Source organism: Mesoplodon mirus (genome assembly GCF_964341445.2).
Source record: "Mesoplodon mirus genome assembly, chromosome: 12".
NCBI classification, from domain to species: Eukaryota; Metazoa; Chordata; class Mammalia; order Artiodactyla; family Ziphiidae; genus Mesoplodon; species Mesoplodon mirus.
This window is the reverse complement of record NC_138988.1, coordinates 92,221,567-92,237,601: the sequence shown is the minus strand read 5'-3', so window position 1 is coordinate 92,237,601 and position 16,035 is coordinate 92,221,567. Positions and strand designations below refer to the sequence as shown.

The window sequence follows — 16,035 nt, the reverse complement described above, 5'->3', positions numbered from 1 at the left end:
GGATTTTAGCTATATCCAATTAACTGTTATATATAATAGTTCCAGCACCCCACATATACATATATTCTGAATTCCCTGCCTATGCTCTGCTGTAGGTGGAGGGGGGTGAAAAAGTGAAGACTTTCATCAGAGTAGGAACTGGGTATTGAAAAAATACCCCCAGGTTCATTTTTAACAACAACAACAAAAAAGACAGTGATTGCAGGTAATTAGTAGCCTTTTGTTGTTATTATTCTGATATTATTGTTTTTGTTCTATTAAAATGAAACTGAATTTGCCTTCTCTTTGAATGAAAATTTTTTTTCTCTTTGGAAAGTTTCAATAGTGATGAGGAGAAAATGTGGTCTTTGGACAGGAGGAGAGGAAAATTTTTGTTTAACAGGTAGGTTAGTACAAATTTCAAAGGACACATAACGAAAAATCACTTTAAATCAAGTTCAGGATTTTTTAGTAGTTGATTTGAGGGGGGGAGTTCTCTCAACAGTTGAGAAAATACTTAGAAATTTCTGTTTCTGCTGTTTGAATATGAGTCTGGTTAGTAATGCATTAGAACTCACTGAATAAAATAAGTCTTGTTAGTCTATATTGACCTAAATAAGTAAATGAATAAACAAATACATGAGGGATAAGGGACAACTCTTACTTATAATAGAATTCTAATTAATAAATGTGGAAATGAATGATGGAAATTGAAAATCATTATTAAGCAAATAACACAGTGATAATTATTATAGGCAAGAATTATTGATAGATACAAAAATTAGGAAGACGTATGATGAAAAACAGGGTATTTGCAGAATCTCAAAATATCTCACTACAAGATACTTGCTGGTTAACAAAGGGTAGAGAAATCTGGCAGATATCACCTTAATCAAGTTAAAAAGTTAACATTGACAGTAATGAGACAGGTTGTCCTCATTTATTTCCTGATGACGCAACATCACTTCTGTGATATTCTTGCTAAAAATGCACAACCTCAGCCTAATCATGAGAAGGCATCAGACAAACCCACATTGGAGAACATTGTACAAAATAAGTGGCCTGGACTCTTCAAACATGTCAAGGTCACAAGAGCCAAAAACAGACTGAGGAACTTCCATAGACCGGAGAAGGCTAAGGAGATGTGGCAACTAAATGCAAGGTGGTATCCTGAATTGGATCTTGTGCTGAAAAAAAAAAAAAAAAGACATTAGTGGGACAATTTGTGAAGTTTGAATATGGACTACAGATTAATTATTTTGTATCAGTGTAAATTTTATTATTTTAATAATTAACTATGGTTATGTAAGGTGTTCCCATTAGAAGTTGGGGGAATGGCGTTTAGGAACTTTATACAATTTTTTGCAGCTTTTTGTAAGTCTAAAATTATTTCAAAATTAAAAGGTTTAAAAGGAATGTCTTAGTGTGGTTTTGAATGATTTGGATTTGTTTGTTGGCAGGAAGAGGATAATTGAATACATAAGACACCTCATTATATATAATCTCTTTTATTATTCTCTAGGATTTTCAGTTTTGCAATCAATCTTAGTGTCCTTTTGATTTCTTTTTTCTAAGCAGTAGCCCCTTAACCTGTGGCCTGATTGAACCTTCAGTAATCATCCTAACACATTTATTTCAATTTTATAATCCTAAAGACCTTGAGCAATAGTGACTTAGCTCCAAATAGCAACAGAACCAGGTATTTAATACTCTGGATCAGCTTTTTTTTTTTTTTTTTAAACTGGGTTCAGCTTTCTCTCATCTAAAGTCAAAGTATATAAAAATATTTCAGAAAATTACCTCTAATCTATGAAATCTAAAAAATGATAAGATCAAGGAATAGATCTTTTTCTAAACTTATGTGTACATATTGCCTCCCGAGTAACTTAAGTTTCTTGAAGTCAGCTTTGGTACCTCCTTCCTCTTTTGTATCCCAAGCTTCCAGCCAATGCTTTGCCCATAATAGACTCTCAATGAGTATATGGAAAAGAAGTCCAGGAGGTAGGGGCTGGAGAATAGACTGGTGTGTTTTGTGTTAACTTTATTCCAAAAGGATCAAACAGTGAGTGTGATGGAACTAACTTTTTGTGTGAGTGAGAAGTGATGAAACTAACTTTTTGTGATCACACATTTCAATAGAAAAATTGATATACCATATTAAGACCTAATTCCATACAAACCTTTGAGCTATAAAATAATAAATAGGAGATACAAGGTAGAGTGAGAGACAGAAAAGTTAGAGACCTCTGACTTCCCTGTTGGCAGTAATGTGTCCTCGGATGAAATTTATCTTTCTAATTTAAAATTAACTTACATCACTATCATTGTTGACTTTTTACTGCATTAATTTCTGTCATTTTTCTCATTAGTATTTCATCTGTGTCTAAAATATCTCCTGTTTGCTTTGTCTTCCATCAACTCTGTTGGACTTAGCTGTTATATAAATTGCTTGTCATTGAAAAAAATCATAATTTTTAGGGGTTGCCTTTCAGGGGTTTGAAGAAGGTCTTCATCAGTCCAGAAACTATTTTAGGTGGTGGCAGTTAGAGTACAAGACTGTCCCATAGAATCAAAGACCTCAAGTAGTTTCTTTTGGGAGGGGGGGACGTGTTGTTAAAAATAGATTTCTAGAATATCACTGAGGTCTCTCAGGCCCAGATGACATCATTCCCCAAGTACCATTGGCCCAAAAGTTAATGTAGTATTAAAGTATTTTCCTCCACCTGCAGTGAATCAGTGACTAAGTCAAGAATTATACTCTGATTCTTAATGCCTCCGATCTCTTCATGAGCCTGTACCTTCTGTTTCCAACTCTGCATTTTATTTGAGACACCTTTGTCTTTCAGTAATGATGTCCAGATAGTATTATAACAGATGAAACAAAACTGGCTTTCAGTATGAGAAAAGCCTAACCATACTTTTAAAAAAATTATGGTAAAATACACATCATGTAAAATTAACCATGATTTTTTTCCCCAGTGATTGCTAAGGAGCTTTTATTTAAGGTGCCAGATGAAAATGCAACATTTTCCCCCCAACTGGAAAAAATGTTATAACTAAATTTATGTTTTAGGAGATTTTACTTGGTACATAGAAGACTGAACTTGCCCGTTTTGTGGTTCTTCATACATTTTAGCTAACTTAGTTTAATTCATTTGCAAAATAAACAAGTTGAATTTTTTTGTGAGGGGGAGAATTAGGTTTTCATTCCCTTTTAAAATATATTTGTTAAATAACATTTTAGATGCCTCATTTTTTTTTTTTTTTTTTTTTTTTTTTTTTCTTTTTGCGGTATGCGGGCCTCTCACTGTTGTGGCCTCTCCCGTTGCGGAGCACAGGCTCCGGATGCGCAGGCCCAGCGGCCATGGCTCACGGGCCCAGCCGCTCCGCGGCATATGGGATCCTCCCAGACCGGGGCACGAACCCGTATCCCCTGCATCGGCAGGCGGACTCTCAACCACTGCGCCACCAGGGAGGCCCTAGATGCCTCATTTTTAAGGGTTTTCTCAAAGCACACTTCCTTCCATTAGTTGCAAGAACTTTCATCTAGATATATTTTATACCAAAAATATGTCATGTTTTACAGCTGGAATTGCCAAGGCTAAGACTGTCCTTTATCAACTTGCCGAATGTCTGAAAACCTAATCTAAAGTCCTTTGATTTTCTCAGTTATAAATCTTTCAAGCAATGTCAATATATTTATATGTTGACGTCAGTGGAATTATTATTTTTAGAATGCCAGTTTAAGAGCAGTTAGCTTTTCCTGCATCTGCCTTTGAAATGCAGTTTAAAAATGATTAATCTGAAATGTCATTTAGTTAGATGTGAATCACTGTTCTTTCCTAGTGGCATCTGAAATGGAAGTGGGAGTCTAGCCACAAGAAATATCTCAGGCATTTCTTTTCTACCAGGGTATGGATGGCAATGAATGATCACCAAAGGCCCCGTGAGGTGATTTTCGTCAGAAGAAATGATTTTTCTGTTGCTTAGAAAGTACTCTTTCCTAGGTGATTAATGAAGTTCTCATTATTCCTGAGACAGTATCTACCTGATCTTAGTCTTAGCTTTTCTTAGCTTAGTCTTAATTCTTAGATTAGAACTATAATCTTTTTTTGTTGTTAGTCACCCCAGCTACTCCCTACACTTGAATCTTCAGGCTTTGTTTAAAGAATGATGCCCAGTAGAAGTATAATCTGTTAAAAATGTCTTAGAAGAGGAGCATCATTTGTATACGTGCACAGATAATTTGGGAAGTCCAAAAATTTGGTTGTCTGGTCTTGTTAGATGCTGATAAAAGAACAGGAGGTGATCACTGAGTTCTGTAACTGATGCCTTGAGCAGGGAATCCTAGCCATGGCAGAGGACTGGGGATGGTTTGGGAATTGCTGCTTCTGTTACTGCATGAACAGTATAAGGAAAAAGAAGTTTGTGGACAGCTGGTATAGAGAGGATACAGTAAGCCAAACAAGAAAAAGGGATCATAAAAAGACTGGTAACTCAGGGCTCTGTGATGACTGAAATCTCATCTTTTAAATGTCTCTGGTTTCAGATTGCCTGTTTGGTATCTGTGGATCAGTTTCAGCTTTATCAGCGGTTAAAATCTGAACGAGGTATGTACACACTCTTCTTTTTATCCTGATGGTGAATGTGGTTTTACATGTGTCCTCTTTACCCTAACCTGTGTGGAAGATTAAGGCAGCTGTGCACTGTCAGAAAAGCCACCAGCGTACTCAGAAAAAGACAAACGGGAATTGCAACATAAAATTTCAACTTTCTCAACCACAGCCAGGAAAAAAAAAATGCAGACTGGCAGGAAACAGAACTTTCCTTATGTTGGTTGTTTTGTATTTTTAATTGGGCTCACGAGAGAGAAGTTCTGCAAAAGTTGGGTAGTTTCACAGTAACAGAACGACAAAGAAAGTGACCCTCAAAATGGGTTTTACCACCAATTTCCCTGCTCTTGAAGATCACTTCAAAACATTCATCCAGGGCTTCCCTGGTGGCGTAGTGGTTGAGAGTCCGCCTGCCGATGCAGGGGACACGGGTTCGTGCCCCGGTCCGGGAAGATACCACATGCCACGGAGCGGCTGGGCCCATGAACCATGGCCGCTGAGCCTGCGCATCCAGAGCCTGTGCTCCACAATGGGAGAGGCCACAACAGGGAGAGGCCCGCATACCGGGAAAAAAAAAAAAAAATTCATCCATCCAAACATTTTCATTGCTCATTGTAATAGTCACTGTTTGTTCTTGTTCAGTCATAGTGATGGCTGAGTAATCATACTAATGCTATTTCCAATGTATTGGACTAATTTTCTTTCTGACTTTAGACTTGGGGTAATTTATATAGCTTTTCTATTTGTACTGCCTTTTTATCTGTAGGAATTATTTTTTGGTGTACTTTTCCATATCTGAGAAGTAGAAGAAAATTGTTTCCCCTGGAACTCATAGGCCTCGTTGAGTATATAATATCAACTCTAATCTAGCATGAATGTACAGTTTTCTGATTGCTACCTTTTTAATCTGGATTAATAAAGTCTAGAGGTTAGAGGGTAGGGGAAGAAATGAACTTTTTTTTTTTAATGTGCCAGTAAATTTGGTAAACAGTTTATCTCATTTAATTTTTGCAATTACCCTGACAGATAATTCTTACATGAAAAAAGAAAGAAGAGCATGTGGAGCATAAAGGGGGTAAGAATAGGAATATTCGCAGGAGAATCAACAGGATGGCATTCACTACCTTTGACCAAAGTTTGGTTCAGTCTCATAGGCTTATTTTTTTTCAGCAAGCCAAAAGCAGATTCATCTCTCATGGATATATCATTTAACTAAATTTATAAGACTGATATATGGAATTTATTTTAAAATTCTTAGACTACATTACTTGAATTACATTTTTGCCCTATAGGAAGATGCAAAAAGGATGTTGTTGAACATAGAATCAGAACCAGAAGAGTCAAATGAATTTTAGGTTTAATGGATGAAGACATAGCCTGATACACCGTCTATACTGCCCTGTGTAGATTCTGAGCTAACTAGAGGAATTAATGATGGGGTAGTTTATATTGGCCCTTGCTAATCCATCCACGTGGGCTGATTAGGTTGAGCATTATAACATCAGATGCTGATGAATGGTATCAAACATCTGCCCTGCCATTTTCCCACTTTATCCCAATATCCTCCATTATAAAAATAAATTACTGCTGGAACATAAGCATTAACCCCGTGGATGGATGTGGCTGGTAGCAGTGCCATGATTTGAGGGCTCTTACCTGGAGAAAGTCAAAGGAGTTAGGCTGGATTTTCAGACTTCTTAAATAGTGAGACCTGTCAATCTCACCAGTCCCACTTAGTAACCAGGGCTCAGCCCGCTTATAGGGTTCCCATGCCCCAGATGCATCTCTCCTCCAGACCATCCACCTCCTCCCCACCCACCCATTGCCCCATCTTGTCAGTAGCAGGCCTTATTCCTCATTGTTTACAAACATTTTATTAAATAAAATGTCTTTTGCAATTAATTAGATTCTAATAGTATCAGGAATTAAAACTTTGTGAGTTGGTTCTCACTGATGAATATAAATTTTCAGTGTATTCTAAAAATAGTGGCTAAGAGCCTGTGTGGGAATGCAGGCTCCACCCCTTACTAGTTGTGTGACCTTAATTTCTATACCTCAATTTTTCACCTGTAAAATGTGGATATTAATAGTCCCTATACCACGGGGTTCAGATGAGGATTAAATGAATTAATACATATAAAACACTTCCTTGAGTACTTCCTGCGTCTCAGTGTTCAAAATATTAAGTTGTTGGTAATAAAAATATTAATAACTTAAAGTATATTCAATGTTCTGCTTCTATTCCCTTTTTTCTAAGATGAGATAATCATAACATTCTCTAGGAGATATCCTCATATTGAAATAGATGTTATGATTGTCTTGTTGTCAATGGGATTAGAACACTTGATATTAATTGGCCACATCCATTTTTTCTGGGTATTGTACATTCTGTGAGTTTGGAAAAATTTATGATGATATGTATCTACCAATACAGTATCATACAGAGTAGTTTCACTGCCCTGAAAATCCTCTGTACTCTGCCTGTTTGTCCTTTCCTCCCCCTTAACCCCTGGCAACCACTGATCTTTTTACTGTCTTCATAATTTTGCCCTTTCCAGAATGTTATATAATTGCAATCAAACAGTATGTAGCCTTCTCAGATTGGCTTCTTTCACTTAGTAATATGCAGGTAAGTGCCATATCCATCTTTACAATAGGAATAGCCTTGTCATATGCAAGGTGCACATGGAAGATTATTGGCCAGGACTCTTACTCTGCCCCGGATAGTGCTTGGATAGATGCTACCACACTTTGCCTTGTGACTTGGACTTTTCGAGGTTCTTGTTTTCAACCCTACTTCTGACTGGCTTATTTCTTCATTAGATGTGATAATATATTCAGTCTGGTTACGAGTTAAGCAGGTTTTGGAGTCAGTCTTTTTATAGGTGGTCTTCCATATCTCTGATGCATTATAGATCAAATAGTTTTACTCATACACGGAATTTATCTTTTCTCGCAAGTTCTAGGCAGATGCCCCATACAGATCCCATGAATTGACAATTGATTTTATTATTCATATTTTATAGATGAACAAACTGAAAATTGGAGAGATTGAGACTTGCCTAGGACCACATAGGTGCGTCCAAGCTTCCTCACCTATAAAATTTTTTGAATTCTATAATTTTTTATTTTTTATTGTAAAATAAATACAACATAAAAATTACCACTTCACCATCTTAGGTGTGCGGTTCAATGGCATTAAGAACATTCACAATGTTGTGCAGCCATCACCACCATCCACTTGCTAAACTTTTATCACCCCAAGCAGAAACCCTGTAACAATTAAACAATAATTTTCCATTCCTCTCTTCTCCCAGCCCCTGATAACCTCTAATCTACTTTCTGTTCTGTGAATTTGCAGTCTAGACATTTCATATAAGTGGAATCATACAGTATTTTCCTTTTGTGTCTGGCTTATTTCACTTAGTATAATGTTTTGAAGGTTCATCCACGTTGTAGCATGTATCAGAACTTCTTTTTATGGCTAAATAATATTCCATTGTGTACATATACCACATTTTGTTTATTCATTCATCTGTTGATGGACACTTGGCTTGTTTCCACCTTTCGGCTATTGCAAATAATGCTACAATGAATATCAGGGTACAATCCCTGCTTTCAATTCTTTTGGGTACATAGCTAGCAGTGGAATTGCTGGGTCATACGGCAATTCTATGTTTAGTTTTTGAGGAACTGCCAAACTGTAAAACTCTGTAATTTAATTAGACATTTATACTATTGTAAAGGATGGAAGTATTTTTTAATTTATTTTTTATTAAAAAAAATTTTTTTGGCTGCATTGGTTCTTTGTTGCTGCATGTGGGCTTTCTCTAGTTGCGGCGAGTGGAGGCTACTCTTCGTTGTGGTGCGCAGGCTTCTTATTGTGGTGGCTTCTCTTGTTGCAGAGCACGGGCTCTAGGCATGGCACGTGGGCCCTAGAGCGCACGGGCATCAGTAGTTGTGATGCGTGGGCTCATCGCTGTGGCTCACAGGCTCTAGAGCACATGGGCTTAGTTGCCCCATGGCATGTGGGATCTTCCTGGACCAGGGCTCGAACCTGTGTCCCCTGCATTGGCAGGCGGATTCTTAACCACTGCACCACCAGGGTAGTCCTGTATGGAAGTATTTTAAATTTGGAAATTTGTTAAATCTGATGACGATTTGGTTCAACTTCCTCATTTTATAAAAAAGGAAACTGAGACCCAGAGACGTTTTGATCTTAGGTGATTTTGGAAGGCAATTTGTACTCATGTAATTCTTCCTCAGCATCCATTATAAATGATTATTATTAGAAAATAGACATTCCAAGTAAGAATAAGTTTAATAACATTCCAAGTAAGAATAATTCTTAATTCCAAGTAAGAATTAAGTAAATGCAGTTTACTTGATAGGGATAATCTTTATCTAAATTGTATACCCTCGTTTTACATAATAGACTTCATATTCACCTCTAACTCAACACTTACCAGCTAGGTGACTTTGAGGTCTATGTCATGAAAATATTTTATGTGGAACTCTTTAAGAGGGGATCTTGAGATGTATGAAATACTAATATTGTGAATGGGTTAAATGACTAACTGGTGGAAACTAAAACTCATTGGCTGGACTCAGATAGAATTGGAGAGGTTGTTTTTACTCCAAAAAAGATGTAGAATCAGATTAGTGGCAGCTCTATATCTTAGTAAGAAAAATTATCATTAGTTTTGTCCAATTCTTATTGCCTACCAAGTTCTTTTTTAGTTTTTAGTTTGTCATCCAGTGTTTTAGTTTTCTTCTACATTATGTTACATATATGATTAGCTTATCTTCTGTGTCTTTGTTTTCATCTGCATCTTTGTGGGGAAAATCTTTTGAACAGAAATGGTCCCAAATCACCACTCTGTTTACACAAAGCAGAGAAGCTTCACTTGGCATTGATTGGTTATTCTGTGAATCCACTTTTCATCCATCTGTGATTTTTCCATTGGCTACTGCTGTGTTTGTGGGTTTTCTGTGTCTGTCTTCCAGTATTAACAAAGAAAAGGGAATACTGAGTTTGGCATGTGTTAGTGATTATTGCTTTACTTTCTTCTGGTTCTCAAAGCACATGTCTGATTATTAAGGCTAGAATTTTGTTTGTCTCTTGTTTCCAGAACCTACTTTTTCAAATTAGTTTTTTGGAAAGCTGGGTTAAGATTATGCATCTCTAGTCCTTAAGAGTTTTTTCTAATTTTTGTGATCCTTTTTACTTACTGTAACTGCAAGTTGCTTCAGTTCCTTGGTGGGTGAATGTGTCTGTTCTTGGATATTTGTATAATTACCAAGTGGTTAGAGACTCTTACAAACGGTTTAAATGCCATTATTGTTCTCCTTCATAAAAAAAAGTGAATACAATAGGACTTTATTTTCCTCTTATCATCCGTTAATCCTACTGTATTCACTCATGTATTCAATATGTACTTATTTATGTACTGAGTATCTGTGTGTGCCAGGTGCAATTCCAGATGTGGCTTCAAGCTATGGTTCCATTTTTCTTTGAAAGCTCTTTTGTTCTCAGCATTTTTCACAAAAGCCTCCTTCTTTTTTTTTTGAATGAATGAATTAATTTTTGGCTGCGTTGGGTCTGCTGCTGTGTGCGGGTGAGGGGGGCTACTCTTCGTTCTGGTGCGTAGGCTTCTCACTGCATTGGCTTCTCTTGTGGAGCACGAGCTCTAGGTGCGCGGCCTCAGTAGTTGTGGCACGTGGGCTCAGTAGTTGTGGTTCATGGGCTCTAGAGCGCAGGCTCAGTAGTTGTGGTGCACGGGCTTAGTTGCTCCGTGGCATGTAGGATCTTCCTGGACCAGGGATCGAACCCATGTCCCTTGCATTGGCAGGCAGGTTCTTAACCACTGTGCCACCAGGGAAGTTCCTACAAAAGCCTCCTTTCATTTTGAGCCTTAACATCTATGAGACGGCTCTTCAAATTTCATCTTGCTCTTTCATTTGCCCTTGGTGAGATGCTCCCACTCCATCATTTCTATCTAATAATTAAGGTCTTATCTCACCAGAGCTTCCTGTGTAGCTATTTGGTTTCTTTTAGTGTTTTTACTTTTTAAGACTGGGTGATACTAAATGACTTTATCATCAGTTCAGTTTTATTTTTTAACACCTCCCATCTCTCATTAGTCACCTTCCTTTTCAGTTTCTGATCACAAGCTCATTCTTATCATCTGTGTGTGTATGTTTTATTTTTAAGCCTGATTTTCTGGTGTTTTGTGGTAAATGTATGACTAAGTCTAGGGTTTCCTTCCCAAGCTATTCTGTGCTTTCAGATGGTAACACTTCCTCCTTGGCTTCACGCTTCTTCAGCTTTACCATCCCATTCTTTTTTGTTGATCAGTTTTAAACCTAACACAGCACCCTCTAGATGTTACAGCTTTCCTCTGAAAAACTGAAGTGTCTGCAAGAAAAGACATTTATTAGCAAGTTGGGTAAGATTTCTAAAGGGACCTGAATAAGAGGCACAGTGTTCATAAGTGTTTTCCTCTTCCTCTCTGCAAGTCCATTTCCTCATCTCTAAAATGGGGATAGTAATGGAATGATGGTCCCAGAGCTGCTGTAGAGAATAAATGAGTTAATATTGTGTATGTCACAGTGTGCATTCAATAAATTATTACTGCCATTATTGTTATTCTTTTTGTTGTTATTCATCGCTACCACCCCCAAATCTTGTCCCCAGTTTTCTAAACTAAACTAAGAAAGAATCTTCCAGAATCCAGATCATGTCTTGGAGTGAGTGCACAATAATATCACTCTGTTTTCTTTTCATCTTAATTCAAATCTTTTTCAGTGTGTTTCCTTCCTTATTGTCCTAGATTGTAGAGAGTTGTATAGAAACTTGATAATCAAGGCAAATTCCTTACCCTACCTATCATATCAGTTTTCTTCATACAGTATATTCTTACTCAAAGCATCAATCCACTTTCTCTGAACACCTCCAAGGAGACTGTGACTTGCTGAGATGGAGCATTCAAAGTTGCTGCTTCAAAGAGAAAAGATTCCCATGGTGATGGGGGGATTAAAATCTATTTAATAACATGATTATGTTTTTACATAAATAATGGTATTCTAGGAGTAAAAAGGCCTGATCCCGTCACATACTCACTAACCATGTGTTATGCAGACTCCTAACTTCTGTTGGTCTCAACATAATGGTGTTAGACTAGATAACCTCAAAAGTTGTTTCCAAGTTTGAAATTCTGTGGTTCTCATCAGCTATCTTGAGAGCAACCCCTCTGCTGATGGCCACCTCTGTTTGGGTATATTTACTGTAGCAGATGTTAATTCCAATCAGTTTAGTTTAATTGCATTTTAACTATCTGCAGAAGACCTTTGTTCTTTGAGATAGTAGACAGCAAATTAATTTTGGCATAATTAAAAATGCAGTGGGTCATAAAAGTTAAAACAGTTTGATTTAGCTCAGCTGATAATTAAATTAGCTTGAGTGCATGGCATTTCCCACAATAATAAACATGCCTCCGATGTCTTTTTTGGTACAGCCTCACAATGGTAGAAGGTGGCAGAAAAACAACTTGTGTTAGCTGAGAAAATATCTAGCCGAATAAAAAGTAAGCTTCACATATCTAGTTCCAGGTGGGAAAACCAAGGGTCTGGAGTTTAGTTTTTGAAAGCTGAAAACAGTTATTGGGGTCAGACGTGGTCTGTAGGTTTCATGACAATTTTATTTTCTTGGAATGTGTCTATGTCCTAATAATTGTCAGAGTATAGAAGTAGAAAATAGTTTTAAATAGCATTTCCTGCCTTATATAATTTACATGAAGAAGCAGAATCTGAAGATCAAATAGTCATGGGGCTTTTACTTCAGTAATCAATTCTAATTTTCATAAGTAAATTCCAGTTCAAGTCTGTGACTTCGTCTATCTCTGATGTAAGTATGTTACAGTTAATCACTTTTCAATCATGTCCATATTAAAGTGTTGAGGGTACTGTTCTCTTTTTCTAGGTTTCTGAGCTTTGCCCCATCTCAAAGCTGCAGAAAGATTTCATCACTGCTGATACAGGAGAAATTATTTGAATATGCATCAGTTCATTTTTTTTTTCATCTTTGGAATAGAAATTGGGAGGAGGAAGAAACTGAACCTTAAATGTTTTGGATAATGTGCATTTTGTTTATCTACATAATAACTGTGTTTACTGAGCCCAAAGCCAGGAGGTAGAATTGAATTCACAGTAATAGTAATAAAAAGTGTTTTAGGGGCTTCCCTGGTGGCGCAGTGGTTGAGAGTCCGCCTGCCAACGCAGGGGACACGGGTTCGTGCCCCGGTCCAGGAAGATCCCACATGCCGCTGAGCAGCTAGGCCTGTGAGCCATAGCCGCTGAGCCTGCGCGTCCAGAGCCTGTGCTCCACAACGGGAGAGGCCACAACAGTGAGAGACCCACGTACTGCAAAAAAAAAAAAAATGTTTTAGAAAGTCCTCCATTCACCCTGGCGGCTCTCCTTCCCTTCAAACTCCTCTCAGATAATTGTTGTGGAGGAGAAGACAGCTGTTGCTCATGTGATAGCGATTTGGCGACCACCTGGTATCCATTAATATGTTCCTTTTTGGCTTGGCTTCTGGGAAGTCCTATTAGCTGCCGGGGCTGCCAATTTCTGATGGTTCTTCAGCTTTTTTCACCTTTTCTACCACTCTGGCTTCTAGGCCCTGCTTGTGGTATACTCTGTTACCTAAGGTATATGAAGCAAAATGGTGCTCTTAATGGCACATTGGAATGTTAATAATTTTAAAAAAGCAAGACAACTCTTTTAGCTTCTTTTGACTTTTACTTGTAACTGCTTTTCTGGGAGCCAGGCTGAAGGATAATGTGAAGGACAGATGGCATATTGTATTCAGATCCCTTTTCAGTGTAACCTGGCCAGAATTGTATGTCTAGATCCCTGTTCTGTTGTGGGAAGCTCTTCTCCAAGAGACTCCAAGATGCCCTATACAAATATCTCTCTGAAGAGTTGTGTCTGTTCTCTGAAAATATCTAGACGCAGGGCTGAACAATATAGAACCTTGCCATAGATGCTTTCATTATCTTTTATTACCATAGGGAATTGATCTACAGATACTATTTCTTTTTCATTTTTTTTTTTTTTTTGCATTACATGGGCCTCTCACTGTTGTGGCCTCTCCCGTTGTGGAGCACAGGCTCTGGACGCGCAGGCTCAGTGGCCATGGCTCACGGGCTCAGCTGCTCCACGGCATGTGGGATCTTCCCGGATCGGGGCACAAACCCGCGTCCCCTGCATCAGCAGGCGGACTCTCAACCACTGCACCACCAGGGAAGCCCTTCAGATACTATTTCTTACACTTCTGTTATGTTGCTTCACTCATTTATTCAATGAATACTATGTTCCAGGTACGTGTCTAGGTCAGTAGTTGTCAACTGGATGACTACATCCAACTGCATCTCTACCAGGAAATCTTGACAGTTTCACCTTCAAACTATGCTCCACATTTTTAATACTTCCACTTCTAATGTGTATCACCTTGGATTAGATGTAAACTACAATAGCCTCTTACTAGATCTCTGTGCTGCCACTTTGTTCTGCTACCACCAATTTTTCCTGCAGCAGCCAGAATAATCTTCTAAAAGTGGAAGTCATATCACAGCACTCCCCTGATCAAAATGGCCTTCTCCTCCAATGGCTTCTCATCACGTTTAGGCCTTATCATCATAATCTGCGATCAGACCCTTGATGACTATCCCCAGATTATTTCCTGTGATTCTCCCCTCTGCTTACTTAGCTCCTTGTAAGACTGGACTGCCTTATTACATGTGTAAATCTCTTCTTTTGCATCATTTGGATAAAAGTTGGAAATCTTTCAGACCAAAAACCACGTGTAGGTTGGCTACTTATTCACGGTTCTCACTTATAGACTTAAATGTGATTTTTAAAAATGCACAGCTATAAAACCCTCAAAAACAGAAGTGATGTTTGCTCAGTATCATCTGGTTCTTACAAATGTAACAGTCCCAAAGGCTTATCTTTCCCAATTCTAACCAAATTAATACTGTAGTCACCCAGTTGAAAGAGTAGAAAGTGTGCCTTTGAGCTGAGCAGTCTCTGTCATGAATCAAAAATAGAGAAGGCAGAGAGAAAAACAAATTAAGTATTCTTCGTGTCTTCAGGCCCAGAAACACCAATGTACCTTTTCTTCTCATTCAGAAATGTCCATCATGAATTTCTGCAGCGTGTGGCTGTTTGACTATAAGGGAGAAATCTCTGCGGTCCCGTCTGTACATCCAGTAAGAGAAATTGAGTCACTACTCCTTTGAATACTCATTCCCTAACTCCTTGCTAACTTACTTTGCTCCTTACTTTAACATAGAAATATAAACTGAGAGGACTTTCATGAATTTGGCTAGATTGCCCCCACCCCATCCCCTACCCTCCTACCCACCAGAATAGTCATTTACTGTGCCTTTAATGGTTTATCAAGAAGGCAATAATAACACACCTTTTTTGGCAAGTACCTTTTACATAAGCAGGGCAGTATTTAAAAGTTGTAGGACAAGCTCTAGTACCTGTGTAAAAAAAAAAAAAATCTGTGCCCCAAAACAAACGTTCCATAAACAAAAGATATGTATTGCTACTGTGGGTACCTCCTGTATGGATAGATGTTTCTCCAGGCTTTAATCATGTGATTCTAACTAGCAGGGCTTTCTTTCTATTGAAATTACTTAAAAGAGAGGCTGATGGGAGAAGGGGGCCCCGTTTGAGAGAAGTCATTGGTTTAAATTAGTAGATATCTGGTCTTCATTTTCTCCCTGAGCCCCCTGCATTTATAAAAGGAAATTTTTTGATCTGCTGGGATGGAGGGGAATATACTGAATGCATCCCATCTGATGGTGCTGATTGGCCTAGTGAGGGGGCTTGGAAGCCTGCTAGGGAGACCCAGAAACACCTCCTTGTGATGTGCTGTGTTTCTAAGTGGAACCTAAGCCTGTCCTCTAGGGTAGCTCTCCCTGGAGTTGAAGAACCCAGACAGATATGCAAGAAGCAGTTCATGAATAGTAAACTAGAATATATAACCAAATACTAAGTACTCTTTAGAAGAAGATGTAGACATTTGTGAATGTGACTTCCGGGATAAATACCTGTCTGTATATAGGATGTTCAGGAAGTGGGAAAAGTTGATCAGCAAATCTGGTTGAAAGAACCATCCCTTCTATTATAGTGTTTTTTTTGGTTTTTTTTTCGGTACGCGGGCCTCTCACTGTTGTGGCCTCTCCCGTTGCGGAGCACAGGCTCTGGACGCGCAGGCTCAGCGAACATGGCTCACGGGCCCAGCCGCTCCGCGGCATGTGGGATATTCCTGGACTGGGGCATGAACCTGTGTCCCCTGCATTGGCAGACGGACTCTCAACCACTACGCCACCAGGGAAGCCCCCTTCTATTATAGTTTTGACTTCTTTT

At 38.4% G+C, this 16,035-nt stretch overlaps 1 protein-coding gene across 7 annotated transcripts in view; it reads left to right on the top strand.

The window, feature by feature from the left end:
* The window catches only part of RNF144B (ring finger protein 144B), a 109,379-nt gene that overhangs the window by 47,840 nt on the left and 45,504 nt on the right, over positions 1 to 16,035 (top strand). For all 7 annotated transcript variants that reach the window (XM_082639565.1, XM_082639563.1, XM_082639562.1 and 4 more), the window contains exon 4: positions 4,529 to 4,589. In XM_082639565.1, the coding sequence (XP_082495691.1) occupies positions 4,529 to 4,589 (61 nt within the window). The remainder of the gene's footprint in view (positions 1 to 4,528; positions 4,590 to 16,035) is intronic.